We start from the raw sequence: 22,784 nt of genomic DNA, 5'->3' as shown, positions 1-22,784 counted from the left end.
CTTAAATAACTCAAAACCTGAAAAACAAAAAATCTAATTAAAAAATGGGTAAAAGGAGGGGGGAAAGATGGCGGAGGAGTAGGGGACCCTATTTCAACTGGTCCCCGGAACTGAGATGGATATCTACCAGACCACTCTGAGCACCCACGAAACCAGCCTGAGATGTAAGAAGATCTGGATCTCTACAAACAGAGTATCGCAGGCAGTAGGTTTTGAGGTACGAAGCGGAGAGCCGTTGATTCTGCGGGCAGACATCGGAGGATAAACGGCAGCGGGAGGGTGCTTGGCCATGGGGATCCTACACGGCCGGTGAGTGACACCCTCACACGCTGTGGACGGGGCACAGACTCGCAGACCGCTAGCGTTGGGAAAGGACTTTAGGGCAGGTCCCAGGGTGGAAAACCAGACTGGCAGGGTTACGTGCACGTGAACTGCAGCCCCCTGGACAGAAACCAGAGCGACAGTTGCATGCACGGGAACTGCAGCCTACCAGACGGAAACCCGGTGCGCCGAGGTCACGCCGGTGAACTGCAATCCCCGGGGTGGAAACCTGGACCAGCGGAGTCGCGTGCACGTGAACTGGGAGCGGCTGGTGATTTTAGAAGCACAAAGGGCAGAGACGTGCCCCGACCTGGAGGCAGGACTGGGAGTGCTGTGGAGGGGCGCACAACCCAGGACACTGCAATTTATAGTAGCACGGACAGAAACGGAGATAGTGTGGCCTGGAGAGCTCACTGAAGAACAGACTGCGGTCTCTCTGCTCTGAGGCAAAGGGTTGGAAATGGTCTCTTCTGCTCTGACTTGCGGAAGAGATGCGGAAAGCTGCCAGGGAAAGGCGCCAGAGAACAAAAGCCCCAAAGACTGATTCCCACTGAGCCCATCCCCCACCACAAGGGTGCAGGGCAACTCCGCCCAAACAGGGTTGCCTGAGTAACAGTGTGGCAGGCCCCTCCTGCAGAAGACAGGCTGGGAAAACAGGAGGCCAGCAACCCTAAGGTCACAAGGAAACAGGTGCATCTTGCTTGGGTTCTGGTCAATAATTTGGACTCTATACATTCCCTCAAACACCCATCAACAGAATGACTAGGAGGAGGAGCCCCCAAAACAGAAAAGACTCAGAGATTATGACTTATGCTGCAGATTTACAAATGGATGCAGATATAACCAAGATGTTGGAGATGGAATTCAGGCTAGCAATTGTGAAGACAATGGCTAGAATAGAGAAATCAATTAACGGCAACATAGAGTCTCTAAGGGCAGAAATAAAAGGTGAATTGGCAGAACTTAACAATGCTATCAATGATATCCAATCCAATCTAGATAATCTAACAGCTAGGGTAACTGAGACAGAAGAGAGAATAAGCAATCTGGAAGACAGTATAATAGATAAAAAGGGAAAAGAGGAGGCCAGGGAAAAACAACTCAGAATCCATGATAATAGAATCAGAGAAATAAGTGACACCATGAAGTATTCCAATGTCAGAATAATTGGAATCCTGGAGGGAGTGGAGAGAGAGGACTAGAAGATGTATTTGAGCAAATCATAGCTGAGAACTTCCCTAATCTGGGGAATGAAACAAACATTCGAGTCCTAGAGGTAGAGAGGACCCCTCCCAAGATCAAGGAAAACAGGCCAACACCCCGGCATGTAATAGTAAAACTTGAAATCTTAGAACCAAGGAAACCATCTTAAGGGCCATTAGGGGGAAGAGATTCCTTACGTACAGAGGGAAGAACATCAGAATAACGTCAGACCTATCCACAGAGACCTGGCAAGCCAGAAAGGCCTGGCAAGACATATTCAGGGTACTAAATGAGAAGAACATGCAGCCAAGAATACTTTATCCAGCAAGGCTTTCATTTAGAATGGATGGAGAGATACAGAGCTTCCACGACCAGCAGAAGCTGAAAGAATATGTGACCAATAAGCCAGCCCTGCAAGAAATATTAAGAGGGGTTCTATAAAAGGAGAAAGACCCCAAGAGTGATCTACAACAGACATTTACAGGGACAATCTATAAAAACAACGTCTTCACAGGCAACATGATGACAATTAATTCATATCTTTCAATAATCACTCTCAATGTGAATGGCCTAAAACGCTCCTATAAAACGGCACAGGGTTGCAGATTGGATAAAAAGACAGGACCCATCCACATGCTGTCTAAAAGAGACTCATTTTGAACCTAAAGATACATCCAGACTGAAACTGAAGGGATGGAGATCTATCTTCCATGCCAGTGGACCTCAAAAGAAAGCTGGGGTAGCAATTCTTATATCAAACAAATTAGATTTTAAACTAAAGTCTGTAATAAGAGACACAGAAGGACACTATATCATTCTTAAAGGGTCTATCCAACAAGAAGATCTAACAATTGTAAATATCTATGCCCCCAGCTTGGGAGCAGCCATCTATATAAGCCAACTGTTAACCAAAATAAAGAGTCATATTGATAACAATACGTTAATTGTAGGAGACCTCAATACTCCACTCTCAGCAATGGACAGATCATCTAAGCAGAAAATCACCAAAGAAACAAGAGCTTTGAATGACACATTGGACCAGATGGACCTCATAGATATTTACAGAACATTCCACCCTAAAACAACAGAATACTCATTCTTCTCGAGCGCACATGGAACTTTCTCCAGAATAGAACACATACTGGGTCACAAATCAGGTCTCAAACAATACCAAAAGACTGAGATTATTCCCTGCATATTCTCAGACCACAATGCTCTAAAACTGGAAATCAATCACAAGAAAAAATTTGGCAGAAATTCAAACACTTGGAAGCTAAAGACCACTCTGCTCAAGAATCCTTGGGTCAACCAAGAAATCAAAGAAGAACTTAAACATTTCATGGAAATCAATGAGAACAAAAACACATGGGTCCAAAACCTATGGGATACTGCAAAGGCGGTCCTAAGGGGGAAATACATAGCCATCCAAGCCTCACTCAAAAAAATAGAAAAATCCCGAATTCACCACCTAAAGTTACACCTTAAAGAACTAGAGAAAAAGCAACAAATGACGCCTAAGCCATGCATTAGAAGAGAAATATTAAAATTAGAGCAGAAATTAATGAATTAGAAACCAGAAACACAGTAGATCAGATCAATGAAACTAGAAGTTGGTTCTCTGAAAGAATTAATAAGATCGATAAACCACTGGCAAGACTTATCCAAAAGAAAAGAGAAAGGACCCAAATTAATAAAATGATGAATGAAAGGGGAGAAATCATGACTAACACCAAGGAAATAGAAACAATTATTAGAAATTATTATCAACAACTATATGCCAATAAACTGAGCAATATGGATGAAATGGATGCCTTCCTGGAAATCTATAAGCTGCCAAGACTGAAAGAGGAAGAAATTGACAACATGAATAGGCCAATAACCAGTAACGAGATTGAAGCAGTGATCAAAAGCCTCCCAAAAAACAAGAGTCAAGGGCCTGATGGATTCCCTGGGGAATTCTACCAAACATTCAAAGAAGAAATAATACCTATTCTACTGAAGCTGTTTCAAAAAATAGAAACAGAAGGAAAACTTCCAAACTCATTCTATGAGGCCAGCATTACCTTAATCCCCAAACCAGGCAAAGACCCCATCAAAAAGGAGAATTTCAGACCGATATCCCTGAAGAATATGGATTCCAAAATCCTCAACAAAATCCTAGCTAATAGGATCCAACAATACATTAAAAGGATCATCTACCACGACCAAGTGGGATTTATCCCTGGGATGCAAGGGTGGTTCAACATTCGCAAATCAATCAATGTGATAGAACACATGAATAAGAGGAAGGAGAAGAACCACATGGTCCTCTCAATTGATGCAGAAAAAGCATTTGACAAAATACAACATCCTTTCCTGATTAAAACTCTCCAGAGTATAGGGATAGAGGGTACATTCCTCAAGGTCATAAAATCCATCTATGAAAAACCCACAGCGAATATCATCATCAATGGGGAAAAGCTGAGAGCCTTTCCCTTAAGATCAGGAACACGTCAAGGGTGCCCAATCTCACCACTGTTGTTCAACATAGTACTAGAAGTCCTAGCAACAGCAATCAGACAACAAAAAGAAATAAAAGGTATTCAAATTGGCAAAGAAGAAGTCAAACTCTCTTTTCGCAGACGACATAATACTTTATGTGGAAAACCCAAAAGACTCCACCCCCAAATTACTAGAATTCATCCAGCAATTCAGTAATGTGGCAGGATACAAAATCAATGCACAGAAATCAGTTGTTTTCATATACACAAACAATATAACTGTAGAAAGAGAAATTAGGGAATCAATTCCATTTACAATAGCACCAAAAACCGTAAGATACCTTGGAATAAACCTAACAAAGAGGTAAAGAATCTATACACTAGGAACTACAAAACACTCATGAAAGAAATTGAAGACGACACAAAAAGATGGAAAAATATTCCATGCTCATGGATCGGAAGAATAAACATTGTTAAAATGTCTATGCTACCCAGAGCAATCTATACCTTCAATGCCATCCCGATCTAAATTCCAATGGCATTTTTCAAAGTGCTGGAACAAACAATCCTAAAATTTGTATAGAAACAGAAAAGACCCCAAATCGCCAAGGAAATGTTGAAAAAGAAAAACAAAGCTGGGGGCATCACGTTGCCCTATCTTAAGCTATATTACAAAGCTGTGATCACCAAGACAGCATGGTCCTGGCACAAAAACAGACATACACCAATGGAACAGAATAGAGAACCCAGATATGGACCCTCAACTCTATGGTCAAATAATCTTTGACAAAGCAGGAAAAACCGTGCAATGGAAAAAAGTCTCTTCAATAAATGGTGCTGGGAAAATTGGACAGCCACATGCAGAAGAATGAAACTCGACCATTCTCTAACACCATTCACAAAGATAAACTCAAAGTGGATGAAAGACCTCAATGTGAGACAGGAATCCATCAAAATCCTAGAGGAGAACATAGGCAGTAACCTCTTTGACATCGGCCACAGCAACTTCTTTCAAGATACATCTCCAAAAGCTAGTGAAACAAAAGCAAAAATGAACTTTTGGGACTTCATCAAGATAAAAAGCTTCTGCACAGCAAAGGAAACAGTCAACAAAACAGAGAGGCAACCCACAGAATGGGAGAAGATATTTGCAAAGGACATTATAGATAAAGGGCTGGTATCGAAAATCTAAAGAACTTCTGAAACTCAACACCGAAAAACCAAATAATCAAGTCAAAAAGTGGGCAGAAGACATGAACAGACACTTCTCTGAAGAAGACATACAAATGGCTAACAGACACATGAAAAAATGTTCATCATCATTAGCCATCAGGGAAATCCAAATCAAAACCACACTGAGATACCACCTTACACCAGTTAGAATGGCAAAAATGGACAGGGAAAGAAACAACAAATGTTGGAGAGGTTGTGGAGAAAGGGGAACCCTCTTACACTCTTGGTGGGAATGCAAGTTGGTACAGCCACTTTGGAAAACAGTGTGAAGGTTCCTCAAAAATTTAAAAACAGAGCCCTATGACCCAGCAATTGCACTCCTGGGTATTTACCCCAAAGACACAGATGTAGTGAAAAGAAGGGCCATATGCACCCCAATGTTCATAGCAGCAATGTCCGCAATAGCCAAACTGTGGAAAGAGCCGAGATGCCCTTCAACAGATGAATGGATAAAGAAGATGTGGTCCTGGGGCGCCTGGGTGGCTCAGTTGGTTAAGCGACTGCCTTCAGCTCAGGTCATGATCCTGGAGTCCCGGGATCGAGTCCACATTGGGCTCCCTGCTCGGCAGGGAGTCTGCTTCTCCCTCTGACCCTCCCCCCTCTCAGGCTCTCTGTCTCTCATTCTCTCTCTCGCAAATAAATAAAATCTTAAAAAAAAAAAAAAAGATGTGGTCCATATATACAATGGAATATTACTCAACCATCAGAAAAGATGAATACCCAACTTTTACATCAACATGGATGGGACTGGAGGAGATTATGCTAAGTGAAATAAGTGAAGCAGAGAACGTCAATTATCATATGGTTTCACTTATTTGTGGAACATAAGGAATAACATGGAGGACATTAGGAGAAGGAAGGGAAAAATGGGCAGGGGGAGGGAGAGATGAACCATGAGAGACTATGCACCTGAGAAACAAACAGGGTTTTAGAGGGGGGGGGGAGGTAGGATTGGTTAGCCCGGTGATGGGCATTAAGGAGGGCATGTACTGCATGGAGCACTGGGTGTTATACGAAAACAAAGGATCGTGGATCACTACATCAAAAACTAATGATGTACTGTATGGTGACTAACACAACATAATAAAATTTAAAAAAATAAAATAAGATTAAAAAAATAAAAATAATAATAGAGAAAAAAAAAATAAAAATAAAAAATGGGTAAAAGACATGAACATATATTTCTCCAAAGTGGCCATACCAATAGCCAACAGACACATGAAAAATTGCTAATCATCATGTATCATCAGGGAAATGCAAATCAAAACTACAATGCAGTATCAACTCACACCTGTCAGAATGGCTAAAATCAACAACACAAGAAACAAAAGGTATTGGGGAAGATGTAGAGAAAAAGTAACCCTATTGTACTGATGGTGGGAATGCAAACTGGGGCAGCCAGTCTGAAAAACAGTATGTAGGTTCCTCAAAAAGTTAAAAATAGAATTATCCTATGATTCAACAACTGCACTAGTGGGTATTTATCCAAAGAATATAAAAATACTAATTAAACAGGGAACGTATTAAATGGTGCACTGGGTGTTATATGCAAACAATGAATTATGGAACACTACATCAAAAACTAATGATGTGATGTATGGTGATTAACATAATCAAATTAAAAAAAATACTAATTCAAAGGGATACAAGCACCCCATGTTTGTAACAGCATTATTTACAATAGCCAAGATATGGAAGCAGCACATGTGTCCACTGACTGATGAATACATAAAGAAGATGTGGCAGAGGATTTAAGATGGTGGAGTAGGGGGACCTTAAGCTTGTCTCATCCCTCGAACACAGCTAGACAAATATCAAATCATTCTGAACACCCAAGAAATCTGAGGACAGAGAGAACAAACTGTACATCTACAGGCAGAAAAACAGCCACCTTTGGGAAGGTAGATGCTGTGGAGAGTTTAAAAGAACTGTGGGTGTGGCAGAGCAGAGGGAGCCCTGATCATGGAGAGAGGAGCAAGAGAAAGAGAGAGAAAGAGTGCAGGGAATGCACAAGAAAAACTCTTCCCCAAAACTACTAACTGGGAAAATGAAAGGCGCTGACTACCGCAAGTTTTTATAAGCAGCAGAGCTCAAAATCAAGTTTTAGAAGTCTGCACTATCACTGGGGTCATGCCTGGTGGGTTTCGTGATGCTCCGGTAGGGAAGGAAGGCGGGGAGACCCAGGAGCTGGCAGCATGGTCTGAGGATCCCCTGGGTCACGTGAGGAGAAAGTTCCTGTTCCTGAAGTGCACTTGGGAGTGATGTCACAGCATCTCTGGGGACAAAAGAGCTGGCAGTACCAATGTGCTGCCCTGTTCACTAGTATAGGAACAAAGATACCAGCTGTGGGGAGCAAACCTTGGCGCTGGCTTTTCAGTGTGCCTTACATAAACTCTGAACCACTGCACACTCGTGCTACTGCTTTTCTGGGAAAGACCAGCACAGGTCACAACACAGCTAAGCCCTCACCCACAGGATCAGTGCAGGTCCACACCGAGTTGGTCCCTAAAATTTGTAGTTTTGAAACCCAGATGCAGGCCTGAGATAAAACACAGGAGTACTGTGGTGCCTGGCAGGCAGATAGCTCGGACACCCCCAGAGAGGGTAAAGACAGGGATCCGATGGAATCTGAGGAGACACAAAGAGGCGATTGTTTGCTCTTCGGTGAGGGCTTCCTGAAGAGTGGCGGGTATGAATTCCCTGCTCCAGGGACAAGAGAGCAGGGTGAACCTTCCTCCCCCACTCCTCCTCCACCAGTTAGCACTAACCGACTTCAGGGAGCAACACAGAGCCACTCAGTGGAGGCCAGAGCTGCTTCCACCAAGCCCTGTCCCCCAGTGCCCTCCAGGTGCATCTTCACTAGGGCAAGTGTGCATGACAATCAGTGCAGCAGCACCCTCCCCCAGAAGATTAGCACAAACCCCTTGCATGCACCAAGTCTACTGATTCACAGAGTGCTGCAAAGCTTCAGTTCTAAGGGAAATGGGATCCACCTTACTTACTTACTTACTTATTTATTTATTTTTTATTTACATCTACTTTTTAACAAGCAGACCAAAACACAGCTATTTTAACCTTATTTATTTATTTACATCTACTTTTTAACAAGTAGACCAAAACACAGCTATTTTAACCTTGCCACACAGTAGACATGGTCCAAACACCCCTCACGGCAGGCCAAGGAGAAACTCTGCAGAGTACTGCCCTGAGGAAAGGAGGAGCCAAAACACAAGAGCAGAGTGCACACTCTGAAACACCTCATGAAGCACTAGGTCCAAGACAGTACAGGACCTCTTCTTAAAATAGCCATTACTCTCAGGAGCGGAAATAGAACAGGCTTTCCTAACAATAAGAAACAAAAAAACAGTGACCTAGAGAAAGTGACAATATGGAGGAATTTACCCCAAAAGAAAGAACAAGAAGAAATGACGCCAGGGATTTAATCAATACAGATATAAGTAAGATGCCTGAACCAGAATTTAAAATGATTATATGGATCCTAGCTAGGCTTGAGAAAAGCACAGAAGACACTAGAGAATCCCTTATTGCAGAGGTAAAAGAACTATAAGCTAGTCAGGCCAAGGTAAAAAATGCTATAACCAAGATGAAAATCTGACTAGATGTAACGATAAGGATGGATGAAGCAGAGGAATGAATCAGTAATATAGAAGATAAAATTATGGAAAATAATGAAACTGAAAAGAAGAGGTAAAAAAACGTACTGGATCATGAATGTAGATGTAAGGAATTGAGGACTCCTTAAAGTGTAATAACATTCAAATCAAAGGAGTCCATGAAGAAATAGAGAGACAAGGAGAGGCAGAACGTTTGTTTGTGCGAAGTATAACCGAAAACTTCCCTAATCAGGGGTAGGAAACAGACATTGAAATCTAAGAAACACAAAGAACTCCCATTAAATTCAACAAAACCTGGCCAACACCAAGACGTATCATAGTCAAATTCACAATATACACAGACAAGGAAAGAATCCTGAAAGCAGCAAGGGGGAAAAAAGTCCTTAAACAAGAAGGGAATGCAGATCAGGTTTGCAGCAGATCTGGCCACAGAAACATGGCAGGGCAGAAGGCAGTGACATGATATATTCAAGTGCTGAACGGGAAAAATATACAGCCAAGAATACTTTATACAGTAAGGCTGTCATTCAGAATAGAAGGAGAGGTAAAGAGTTTCCCAGAAAAACAAAAAATAAAGGAGTTTGTGACCGCTAAACCAGCCCTGCAAGAAAAATTAAAGGGAACTCTTCGAGTAGGGAAAAAGATGACAAACAGCAACAAAGACTAGAAGGGAAAGGAGAACATCACCAGAAACACCAATTTACAGATAACACAATGTCACTAAATTCATATCTATCAATAGTCACTCTGAATGTAAATGGACTAAATGATCCAATCAAAAGATATAGGGTATCAAAATGGATAAAAAAAAGAAAGACCCATCTATATGCTGCCTACAGGAAACTCATTTTATACCTAAAGACACCTGGAGATTGAAAGTGAGGGGATGAAGAACCATCTATTATGCTAATGGATGTCAAAAGAAAGCCGGAATAGCCATACAGCCATACATTTATCAATGAACTAGATTTTAAAGCAAAAACTGTAACAAGAGATGAAGAAGGGAATTAAATCATAGTTAAGGGGTCTATCTCTCAAGAAGATCTAACAATTGTAAATATTTATACCAATAGAGAGCTGCAAATATATAAATCAATTAATAACAAACACACTGAAACTCAGTGATAAGAATATAGTAACAGCTGGGGATATTAACACCCCACTTATGGCAATGGACAGATTAAGCAGAAAATAAAGAAACAATGGCTTTGAGTGACACACTGGACAAGATGGACTAAACAGATATATTCAGAACATTTCATCCTAAAGCAGCAGAATAAACAAATTCTTTTCGAGTGTACATGGAACATTCTCCAGAACAGATCGCATACTGGATCAAAAATCAGGCTTCAGCAAGTACAAAAAGATTGAGATCATACCATGCATAGTTTCAGAACACAACGCAATGAAACTTGAAGTCAACCAAAAGACAAAATTTGGAAAGACAACAAATACATGGAGGTTAAAGAACATCCTATTAAAGAAAGAATGACTTAACCAGGAAATTAAAGAAGAAATTAAAAAAAAATACATGGAAACAAAGAAATGAAAACACGACAGTCCAAAACATTTCAGATACAGTAAAGGTGGTCCTAAGAGGGAAGTATAGAGCAATACAGGCCTACCTCAAGAAGGACTAAAGTCTCAAATGCACAAACTAATCTTATACATAAAGGGGCTAGAAAAAGAACAGCAAATAAATCATAAAGCCAGCAGAAGAAGGGAAATAATATAGATTAGAGTGGAAATAACAAAGATTAGAGCAGAAATAAACCATATTAAAAAAATCAGTAGAACAGATCAACGAAACTAAGAGCTGGTACTTTGAAAGAAGTAATAAAATTGATAAACCCTAGCCAGACTTATCAAAAAGAAAAAAGAAAAGACCCAAATAAATAAAACCATGAATGAGAGAGGAGAGATCACAACCAACACAAAGAAACACAATTTTAAGAGAGGATTATGAAAAATTATATGCCAACAAACTGGGTAATATGGAAGCAATGAACAAATAACTAAAAACATACAAAATTCCCAAACTGAAACAGGAACAATTAGAAAATTTGAACAGACCCATAACCAGCAAACAAATTGAATCAGTAATCAAAAATTTCCCAGCAAACAAAATGCAGAGCCAGATGGCTTCCCAATAGATTTATACCAGACATTTAAAGTAGAGTTCATACCTATTCTTCTCAAACTGTTCCAAAAAGTAGAAATGGAAGGAAAGCTTCCAAACTTACTCTACAAGGCCAGCATTACCTTGATTCCAAAACCAGACAAAGACCCCACCAAAAAGGAGAATTACAGGCAATATCCCTGATGAACATGGATGCAAAAATTCTCAACAAGATACTAGCAAATCACATCCAACAGTATATTAAAAGAATTATTCACCACAATCAAGTGGGATTTATTCCTGGGCTGCAGGGGTGTTCCATATTAGCAAAATGATCAACGTGATACACCACCTTAATAAAAGAAAGGATAAGAGCCATATGATTCTCTCAATAGACGCAGAAAAAGCATTTCACAAAATGTAGCATCAATATTTGATACAAACCCTCTACCATGTAGGGATAGGGACAACACACCTCAGCATCATAGAAGTAATATACAGAAGACCCACAGCCAATATCATCCTCAATAGGGAAATTCTGAGAGCTTTTCCTCTACAGTCAGGAACAAGAGAGGGATGTCCACTCTCCCCACTGTTGTTTAACAGAGTACTAGAAGTCTTAGCCTCAGCAATCAGACAACAAAAAGAAATAAAAAGCATCCAAATTGGCAAGGAAGAAGTCAAACTTTTACTATTTGCAGATGACATGACACTCTATGTAGAAAACCCAAAAGACTCCACCAAAAAATTGTTAGAACTAAATATATCAATTCAGCAATGCCATAGGTTAAATAAAATCAGCATACAGAAATCTGTTGCATTTCTATACTCCAATTATGAAGCAGCAGAAAGAGAAATCAAGGAACCAATCCCATTTATAATTGCACCAAAAACCATAAGATACCTAGGAATAAATCTAACCAAAGAGGTAAAAAATTTGTACCCTGAAAACTATAGAACACTTACGAAAGAAACTGAAAAGGACACAAAGAAGTCAAAAAACATTCCATGCTCAAGGATCGGAAGAACAAACATTTTTAAAATGTTTATACTAGAAAGCAATCAACACATTTAAGGCAATTCCTATCAAAACACCACCAGCATTTTTCACAGAGCTAGAACAAACAATCCTAAAATTTGTATAGAAACACAATACACTCCAAATAGCCAAAGCAATCCTGAAAAAGAACAGCAAAGCTGGAGGCCTCACAATTCCAGACTTCAAGCTATAGTACAGCTTTCAAGCTATATTACAAAGCTGTAGTCATCAAGACAGTATGGTACTGACACAAAAACAGATACATAGATCAATGGAACAGAACAGAAAACCAAGAAATGGACCCACAACTATATGGTCAATTAATCTTGACAAAGCAAGAATATCCAATGGAAAAAAAGTCTTGGGGTGCTTGGGTGTCCAACTCTTGAGTTTGGCTCAGGTCATGATCTCAGGGGCATGATATCAAGCCCCCATGTCAGGCTCCAAGTGTAGGCCCTGCTTAAGATTCTCTCTCTCCCTCTGCCCCTCCCTCCTTGCTAGCACTCCCATTCCAAAAAAAAAAAAAAAAAAGAAAGAAAGAAAAAAAGACAGTCTCTTCAACAAATGATGTTGAGAAAATTGGACAACCACATGCAGAAGAATGACTGGACCAGTTTATTACACCATACACAAAAATAAACTCAAAATGGACGAACAATCCTTAATGCGAGACAGGAAACCATCAAAATCCTAGAGGACATCACAGCAGAAACCTCCCTGACCTGGCTGTAGCAACTTGTTACTACATCAAGATAAAAAGCCTCTGCACAGCAAAGGAAACAATCCAGAAAACTAAAATGCAGCCTCCGGAATCAGAGGAGATAACTGCAAATGACATATCTGATAAAAGGTTAGTATCCAAAATCTATAAAGAACTTACCAAACTCAACACCCAAAAAACAACACAGTTAAGAAATGGGCAGAAGACATGAACAGACATGTTTCCAAAGAAGACATACAGATGGCTAACAGGCACATGAAAAGATACTCAACATCATTCATCATTAGGGAAATACAAATCAAAACCACAATGAGATACCACTTCACACCTGTCAAAATGGCTAAAATCAACAACACAAGAAACATCAGGAGTCGGCAAGGATGGAGTAAAAGAAACCCTCCTGCACTGCTGGTGGGAATCCAAACTGGTGCAGCCACTCTGGAAAACAGTATGGAGGTTCCTCACCAAATTAAAAATAGAACAACCCCACAACCCAGCAATTGCACTACTAGGTATTTACCCAAAGGATACAAAAATATAGATTTGAAGGGGTACATGCCACCCCAATGTTTATAACAGCATTATCAACAGCAGTCAAAACATGGAAAGAGCCCAAAAGTCTATCGATATATATATGCACACACACACACACCACATCTCCTTTATATATATATCTATCTCTATATCTCTACCTATCTATCCATCTATCTACCTACCTACCTACCTATCTATATCTGCATGCATGCAAGAGAAAAAAGAAAATAGAGGAAGAGGGACAAGCCAGGAAACAGACTCTTAACTATTGAGAACAAATTGAAGGTTACCAGAGGGGAGGTTGGTGGGGGATGGGTGAAATAGCTGAAGGGGATTAAGGAGTACACTTGTTGTGATGAGCAAAGGGTGTTGCGTGGCAGTGTTGAATCACTGTGTTGTACACCTGAAACTAATATAACACTGTATGCTAACTATACCAGAATTGAAAGTAACTAATAAAAAAATAAATACTGTAAACCAACAGATTAGAAATGAGAGGTGATAGGAGAACACTGTAAAACTCCTATCAGGTTTGTTACTCAGTGACAGGTTTTATAAAAATTAAGATAGAGGAGGTAGCTGAAATTAGAGACTAAACTCTGATTTTAAATTAGATAATCTATATACAGTAGAAAGAGCTTGGACTTGTATTAGGAAAATCTAGGCTATGAATACATCTACTACTCATAAGCTATATGATTTTGGGCAAGTTACTTAAGCTTCCTGCGTTTCAGTCTGTTCATTATGCAATGATTATAATTACATATGCACAAGAGTTTTTTGTTTTGTTTTGCCTTTTGGGTGAGAAATAACATATGATATTTATAGCTTTTTATATCACAGTAAGCACAATGTAAAGGGCAGATATTATCATTATTTTCTACTTCCTTATCTCTAAGTTGGCCCTATTTCCTTTGCAATAAAACAATGGGTAGTACCATTCACATTGTACAGATAGACAATCCTGTATAACCCAGGGACTGGTGAGTTTATGTGAATACACTCCTAAAATGGTATTTAACACTCTGTTACCTTCTCAAAGATTACAGTAAAACCACTGTAGTATTTGCCTAGAAAGTATAATTGTCACTGTTTGGTCTCACAAAGTATCAATTGCCAGTATCTAATATTAAAAAAGTTATTAGTATTATGATTGGTGTTATTTTACTATTTCATTCTGAATGTTCTCCTAGTATCTAAACTAAATAAAAGTGATGGTGGAAACTAAGACTGATAGGGGTAAATAGCACAAGAAATGGAAAGTCAGTATTTCTTCTATGTAGATACGACTCATACTTATAGCTTGTAAATTGATAAAATCTGGAAAGGCACATTTTTCTCCACCTAATTACAAAGCTCACATTTACAAAGTGATACTAAATGCTTCACTCACCCAACCCGCCAGTGTTACTCCACACAACCATATGCAAAGATGGGTATTATGAACAATGTGACAATTAGAAAAAGTCCCAAGTACCCAAGTATCTCACAATCTATAAAGATATATAGACTACAGATATGAGAAAGAAAAAACATTTATGAAAAAGCACGTAAGTTCAAACTACTCCTAATAATACGATAACATTATTTAAGGAAAGAATGAAAACAAAATTGAATTATTTCAAACAAACCTGAGGTGGATTCTGATTTTGTCTTTGTTTCAGAGCTGAGTTCTGTTGTCAAGGGCACTGAGTATTTCAGGCTGTCAGTTGTTTTTGCAGGTATTTCTATTTCAGCAGAATTTCCTAGCTGTTTACCAAAAAGATTTTTCTTTCATAAGTAAATCATTTTGCTAAAACAATAAAACATCTTAAAAACGTATAGTATGCAAAGATATTATGTTCCTTCATCTCCTTTCATTCTATCCTTGACCTCTGTTCAGGGCTCCCATTATAAGCCAATCCCCCACCCCAACCAACAAAACTAAGTGTCTCCCTTTTTGGTCCCTTTAAACTCTACCTTAGATTTTTCTTTAGGTTTAGGAAATGACTCTTTTTTGTTGATTTTTGTCCACAATGATTTAACTGCTTCATAAATTTGCTGGCTTGTAGTATATGCCTTTTTCCCAGTTACCTAATTAAAACAAGAAGTGAGTCAAATAAGATATATTTTTAAAAGTCAAAATAACAAGTATTAAAAAAAATTATGTCAGGTATTTTATGTGAACACTCAGGTCAGAATCAATAGTAAAGATATAAATCTCTAGATCATATAACAGAAAACCCCATTTTCTAAATCTTATATGAAAAATTATTTGCCTCATGTAAAAGGCTAAAAAAATGTATAGTTAGTATAACACCAAGAGTTAATCCTAAAGTAAACTATGACTTTGGGTGATAATGTGTCAGTGTAGGCTTATCAATTGCAACAAATGTACCACTCTAATGGGGGATGTAGAAAAGGGATGTTGATAATGGAGGATGCTGAGCATGTGTGGGAACAGGGGGTGTATGGGAAATCTCTGTACCTTCTGCTTAATTTTGTTGTGAACCTAAAACTGCTCTTAGAAAAATAAATTCTTAAAAATGTATAGTTTGCATTCACACTGTAATATGTGAATTTAAAACTATTTTTATTTAACAGAAGTTTGGGAAAGACAGCTTGAGATAATAAACAGAAAATAAGATTTTAAGATGCTATGAAGTTAGTACTTTTGTTCAAATTTTCTGGTGCTTTCTCCTGTCATAAAGTATTAATGTATTTCTCCAGAGAATAATACTCTCTTTTGGTAGAAACATAAAATACAAATGAACTACAAACACACCAAAGCAGAGGCAAGGATGGTGAGTGAATTCCTGAAGCTGCTCTTACTTTCATTCATAGCTCTTTCCCTTTAAAAATCTCCTTATTCCTTCTTTCTGTTCTTTCCCCATCTTTTTGTTCCTTATGGCTAAAGTAATTTCAGTAGCTATTGACTTTTCAAGTTTTAAAGAGGTTTTGGAAGCTTTCCAGGGTTATACTTTTTATAAACATGAACTTAAAGAACTTTTAAAAACTGTGACTTTCTTGCTTAAAATAGAATTTTTTTGCTAAGTATATACTTACACTTAAGAAAAATAAATCAAACCACTAATATAAAGGAAGTCTTCTTCCTCCCCACAATGTAACTTTGGTCACAGTTGTGTGGCTATTCTTCCTGAGATTTTCCTTATATGTGCATTAGATACATACACACATTTTAAAACAAATGCATATACACATTTTAAAACAAATGGAATGTTGATACTAATATACCTCTACCAAAAAGGATGAGGTAGATTTTAGATTTATATGCACTGATATGGATTTCCATGAACCACTGAATTGAAAAGACGAGATTAGAGAACAGATTCTACACTACAATCTCAATTATGTTTTAAAATAAATTTTAAAATAAACTACACACATATACACTTAGCTTGTTTCCTTTTTAAAAACACAAATAGGATCACACTATACATATTGAGATTTGATAGTTTAAAAGCTTAATAATTTGTCAGAGATGTTTCCATATCAGTTTATACACCTGTAGATCTGCTTCTTTTATAATAGCTGCCTAGTTAGTATTCTACAATGGATATGCCACAGTTAGTTTAATAAATCCCCTATCTTGGGGAATATGGGATGTTTCCCTTTTTTGGGCAATTATAAGCATGCTGTGATTAGCATTCTTACACATACAACTGGGACCACACATCTTTGTGGTGTCTCCTTGGTACAAATTCCTGGATGTGAAATACCTGGATTAAAGATTATATACATTTTAATTTTTGATAATATTGCCACATTGCCTCCATAAAGTCAGCAATACACTGTAGTAATATATACTCCGACCAAAAAGGTGTTTTCATACCCCATTTACCAGAAGCAGTATTACTATGAGTCTTTTAAATCTCTATCAAATTGAAAGACTAAAAGCCAATATCTAAATGATCTTTAAATTTGCATTTATTTGATTGCTGATAAAGTTAAGCATCCTTCATATTGGGCCATTTATGTTTCTTATTTTGTGGATTGCTTGTTTGTTTACTTTCTTCATTTTCTTAGAAAGCCTTTATCTTTTTTCTATCCATTTATAGGAAGGCCATTATTTAGTCCTTTGTTATAGATGTTGCAAATAGTTTTCCCAGTTTTAATTTACCCATTAACTTTGTAAATGTTATATTGTGATCAGAAGAAATGTATTTATTTTGATGTAGTAAAATACATTAATTTTTTTGATGGTTTCTGGATTGTGTTTTGCTTAAGAGTGCCTTTCCTATCTCAACATTACAGAGGTATTTATCTTCTTTCTTCTAATATTTTTATAGTATTATATTTTATGATTAGATCTTTAGTCCACCTGAAATTTATTTTTGCAAGGTCTAAGATTTTTTTCCAAAAAGTCAATTATTCCAACACATGTCTGGAATAACCAATCCATTCTTTCTTTCTTTTTTTTTTTTTTAAGATTTTTTTTTAATTTATTCATTTGAGACACAGAGATACAGAGAGAGAGAGCATGAGCAGGGGGAGTGGAGAGGGAGAGGAAGAGGGAGAAGCAGGCTCCCCGCTGAGCAGGGAGCCCGATGTGGGGCTCGATCCTAGGACCCTGGGATCATGACCTGAGCCGAAGGCAGACGCTTAACCATCTGAGCCACCCAGGCACCCCAATCCATTCTTTCTTTACACGCTGATCTGAAATGCTACCTTTACTATACCCTCCCCTTACCCCACAATATATACAAAGACATACTTGATATATTTGTTTTTGGATATTCTCTCTTTTTTTTGGTCTATTTTATTGTCTATGCTAGCATAGTTACCAATACATGGTAAATGGACAACAAATACTGGTTGAATGAATGTCATACTCCCTACAAATCGAGGAATTCTGTAAGAACTAAATTAAACTTCTAAATTTGGGAACATATGCTATATTCCAATATTCAGTCCTTTCATCTAGAAACAAGATATATCTCTAAATGTATTCAAAATTTTTAAAAATGCCTTTCACTAAAGTTTAATAGTTTTTTTTCTTTTATAAATTTTATTTTGTTATGTTATGTTAATCACCATACATTACATCATCAGTTTTTGATGTAGTGTTCCATGATTCATTGTTTGCGTATAATACCCAGTGCTCCATTCAATATGTGCCCTCTTTAATACCCATCACCAGGCTAACCCATCCCCCCAGCCCCCTCCCCTCTAGAACCCTCAGTTTGTTTCTCAGAGTCCATAGTCTCTCATGGTTTGTCTCCCTCTCCAATTCCCCCCCTTAATTTTTCCCTTCCTACTATAGTTTAATAGTTTTTAATAAATAGATCTTAGAACATTATTTGTTAAGTTTATTCCTAGGTATTTTATAGGTTTCAAAGACAGATTACTTGATACTCTTTATTAAAGTTAATAATGAAAACAGTGTGAAGAAAACCATAAAAAGCAAAAAGTAATCCCATCTTGAAGTATATTTCTGAAATGGTGAATAACTGGAGTGTGACTTATTTTTCAAAGAGCCTTCTAGACTACCATTTTGTGATTTTTTTTATGTCATAGACCTCTTGGAGAATCTCCTGAAAGGTAAACTATCCATATAGCAGAAGAAACTATCCATATAGCAGAAGAGCTCTCATTTGATATCCTTTTAAGAGACTTGTCTGATTAAGTAAAGGTGTCTTAAAAATGTATACTAAATGATGTTTATAGAATGCTGAATATTCATCGATAGCAGGTTCTCTCAAATATATCTAAGTACTGTCTTTCAGAAGTGATTTGTGCACTTACCAAGAATCAGTTGTATTTATTTCTAAGTCTCTATATCAGTTTTACTATAATTAAAAAAAATAAATGTAACATAATAGGATGAAATATGAGTGTGAAGAGAATTGTTGTCTACAGGAAAATTAAGTTAAATGCTCTGTAAAGACTAAAAAATGATTTACCAAACTACTGTTAAATTAGAGGTGGGCAAGTCAACTGTTAAAGGCTGGGAGAAATAATAACAATTTAAGAGGATTCTGCACTCATATTATTTTAAAAATGTTTTTAAGTGTTCATTCTATTTAAAGGAAATCTAAACTGAAAACAGTAGAAGACATACTACAGATATGGCTAACTATAAGAAAGATGCTATGATCTTCAACTAGGAGACCCATACTCATAGAAAATACCTACTTCAAAAGAGAGAAAAATGGACACACATTTATAATTTGAAATAAAATATTTAAGGTCCATATTTGTGACTTTTTTTTTTTTTTAAAGATTTTATTTATTTATTTGAGAGAGAGAATGAGATAGAGCATGAGAGGGGGGAGGGTCAGAGGGAGAAGCAGACTCCCTGCCGAGTAGGGAGCCCGATGCGGGACTCGATCCAGGGACTCCAGGATCATGACCTGAGCCGAAGGCAGTCGCTTAACCAACTGAGCCACCCAGGCGCCCCATATTTGTGACTTTTAAAAACTTTCCACTTTAACATTTTTAATTAATTATTAACTACTGGTCCCAACAATACCAAATTAGAAGGTATCTATTGTATATATAAAATTTTTCATAGTTTCGGGTGGTGGAGTCACTCCTAAATCTATCATGGATCTCAGGTTAAGAATCTATGTTATATATATATATATATATTAGAATCCAGCAGATATTACACATGGCATTGTTATATGCCAGTCAAAGGAAAAGCAAGGGTCTCAACTCTAGGAATTTCAGTAATAGCATTTAACCATAGAAAAACTTTCAGGAAAGCACATTTATAACTCTTTTATCATAGAAATTTTTATTTGAAGTTCAGGAATTCTTCTGTTTTTATTTTCCTTCTGTTAGAGTAAAATTAAGTTTAATACTTTATTCTTAAAATTAAAAATAAGATGTATACTATAATATTATCCTGTTATTATGAAACTGTATCTGCCTATTCACCCATCTATCTTTCTACCTCTATATATGCATAAAGAAATGTCTAGACAACATTCTACCAAATGTTAACACTGATATTTTTCTGGATGAAAGAATTCCAGATGGTTAATTGTTTTTTTTCCCTATACTTTTCTATAATGCTTAAATTATTTAAGGATGAATAGTTACAAATTTTATTTAACTCTAAATAAACAAAAAGATTCAGTGGCAGCATTAGATATTGAGAAGAGAAATGGACAGGGAAGCAGAAGACAACCCTGGACAAAATCAGTCACTGTGAAACTTCTCTTGGCCACAGTTTTCTTATCAGTAAATGAGAAAATGAGGAAGTTGAATGTAAGAAACTCAGAAGTTTCTTTCAGCATGAATATGATATGAATTTAAGTGGCTAATTCCTATATAAATTCTTAGGAAAGATTTATAAAAAATAAGTTGATCATTTTGGACCAAGTGTCTCAACTATAACTAGATTTAATGAATAATGCTCTCTTTGCTATAAACTTTTATAGCTTCATCACATTACAAACTACATAGGGCACTATATCCTTGTCATTCTTAAAATACTGAGTAGGCAGTTTTATCTACATCAATAATTAGGGAGATGTAGTAATGAGAATACAAGTACAGAAAATTCTTCTGGTAACACTACACAGTGCTTCAAGTGTGAGGGGGAAATGTTAAGTGTTGGTAATTAAGAAAAGAAGGAAAGGAAGAAAATACTGCAGTACCCAAAGCTCTCCTTCTCAATCTGAATATGTATTAAAAGTAAAATACTGGCACAAACTGTTCAAATCATTAGGAGAATGTTTGGATTTGTAGGTAAGCTCATAAGAAAATGACAAAACAGCTATAAAAAAAAAAAAAAAAGAAAATGACAAAACAGCTATAATATGGACTCATGGAAAATGTTACTTAGTTCTAGGTGGTATCAAAATTGAATTTGTATATATGATTTTTTTTTTACCTTCAGAAGCCTCTGTTATCTACCAATTTGCTGATTCTTATACTAATCTGATGAACTGACAGCATCCAGCAGGTATAATTTTCTGTTAATTAAAAATTGACTTTCACATAGCTCAGCAATGGAGTGGTATTTCTCCCCATAAATTCTAATTCTGTGTCTCTGAACCCAATCCTCAAAGCAGCATTTATATTTTTGAATTATATTTCAAAAAATTTATCCTATTTGTGATGATTATGTAATTAAGAATGGAATTTACCATGCTGAAATGTAATGCGATTTTGCCAAAGTAAGAGTTGATGCTCACTTTATTTCTCTGGAAATTAAATGTTGCAGATACTTAGGACATTTAAATATTGTCACACTAAGAGATTAAACAAATACTGAAATGTAGCTATCACTTAAAAGGAACTTACCTTTGCAATTATTACTGACTGAACTGGGTAGCAAACAGTTGCTCCTAAAGTGGCCAGTCCCAGTGGATAAGCAATTTTCTTAAGCCTAGAACCTATGAAATTCAAACAAACTATTAAACTCCAAACAGATGCTAGCAGAGACAATGTTTTTATAACTTTAATGTCCTCTTTATTCCCTTTCAAGTCATTAACCTACATCAATTTATTCTTTAGGTAATAATACTAATCAAAATGGTAGCTAAAAAATCCTTAAGGATCACAATTCAACTAATACCTCTTAGTTGTCATGTCCAATTTTAGAAAAGTATTCTCAATTTAAAACTGATAATTAGCTACACAAAGGGAGTTGATGATTTTCTTTTTTAAAACTAGGTATTTTTTTTCATGTCCTAAGAAACTCAAAGTTGTAAGCACATTTTTTTTTTCAAGTATCTAATAGGGCATGGTAATATAAAGAATTGATGAACTACTATACTTGTGACACCATGTTAAAGCGATATGGACTCTCTTTACATATCCTGTTTCGATTAAGTCCTTAGGAACATGAAAGATCCAACTAACTAATCAGTTAAGGACTTTAAAAGGTATATAACTCCTTCATGTCACTGATTTAAAATACAGAAGTAATAATTTAATAACTGCAGGTAACTTGAGATAATGTATTCATTTCCAAAAGTGCCTAAACTAAGAGACGTTTTCAAACTTTTTAAAGATTTATTTATTTTAGAGAGAGAAAAAGAGAGAGAGTACAAGCAAGGGGAGGGACAGAAGGAAAAGGAGAGAAGCAGACTCCACCTCCCTCTCCCCACCTCCACCCATACAGGGCTCAATCCTACAACCCTGAGATCATGACCTGACCCAAAATAAAGAGTCAGACACTTAACTGACTGAGCTAACCAGGCGCCCCCAAACTTTTTTTTTTTTTTTTACAGCAAAATCCTTAAAAAAAAAAATCTTCCAAATACAATGTCACTAGTAACTTCATATAGCCTAGCTTAGTTCCAACAGACCACTGGTTCAAAACAATATGTATCTTAAATGCTTGAATGGGTACCTTGGACTCTGTAAATATGAGCTGGGCATTTAGATGATGGGATTTCTAGTTGGGGTAAGTACTTTTATTCTCTGAAACCCTTACAACCTTACAACCCTTACTTTAAAAATGGAACAGCCTATTTGATATATCAGTAAAGACTAAGGTGAAAAATAACTGGGGATGTTTGCAGGCAATGTTAATGAAAGA

The 22,784-nt window shown here is 37.1% G+C and overlaps 1 protein-coding gene across 5 annotated transcripts in view; it reads right to left on the bottom strand.

Annotated features, from left to right (window-relative positions):
• Positions 1–22,784, bottom strand: part of APOOL (apolipoprotein O like) — a 141,465-nt gene that overhangs the window by 12,498 nt on the left and 106,183 nt on the right. For 4 of the 5 annotated variants that reach the window (XM_035028808.1, XM_035028812.1, XM_035028809.1 and 1 more), the window contains exons 6-8: positions 21,542–21,633; positions 15,245–15,358; positions 14,917–15,034 (exon numbers count right to left, since the gene is read on the bottom strand). In XM_035028808.1, the coding sequence (XP_034884699.1) occupies positions 14,917–15,034; positions 15,245–15,358; positions 21,542–21,633 (324 nt within the window). The remainder of the gene's footprint in view (positions 1–14,916; positions 15,035–15,244; positions 15,359–21,541; positions 21,634–22,784) is intronic. The other variant, XM_035028810.1, reaches the window with a different exon arrangement.

This window comes from Mirounga leonina, unplaced genomic scaffold (genome assembly GCF_011800145.1).
Source record: "Mirounga leonina isolate KUSES-001 unplaced genomic scaffold, KU_Mleo_1.0 Mir_204, whole genome shotgun sequence".
Classification (NCBI taxonomy): domain Eukaryota; kingdom Metazoa; phylum Chordata; class Mammalia; order Carnivora; family Phocidae; genus Mirounga; species Mirounga leonina.
Note: the sequence above shows the minus strand (reverse complement) of the source record. Positions and strands in the feature narration are given on the sequence as shown.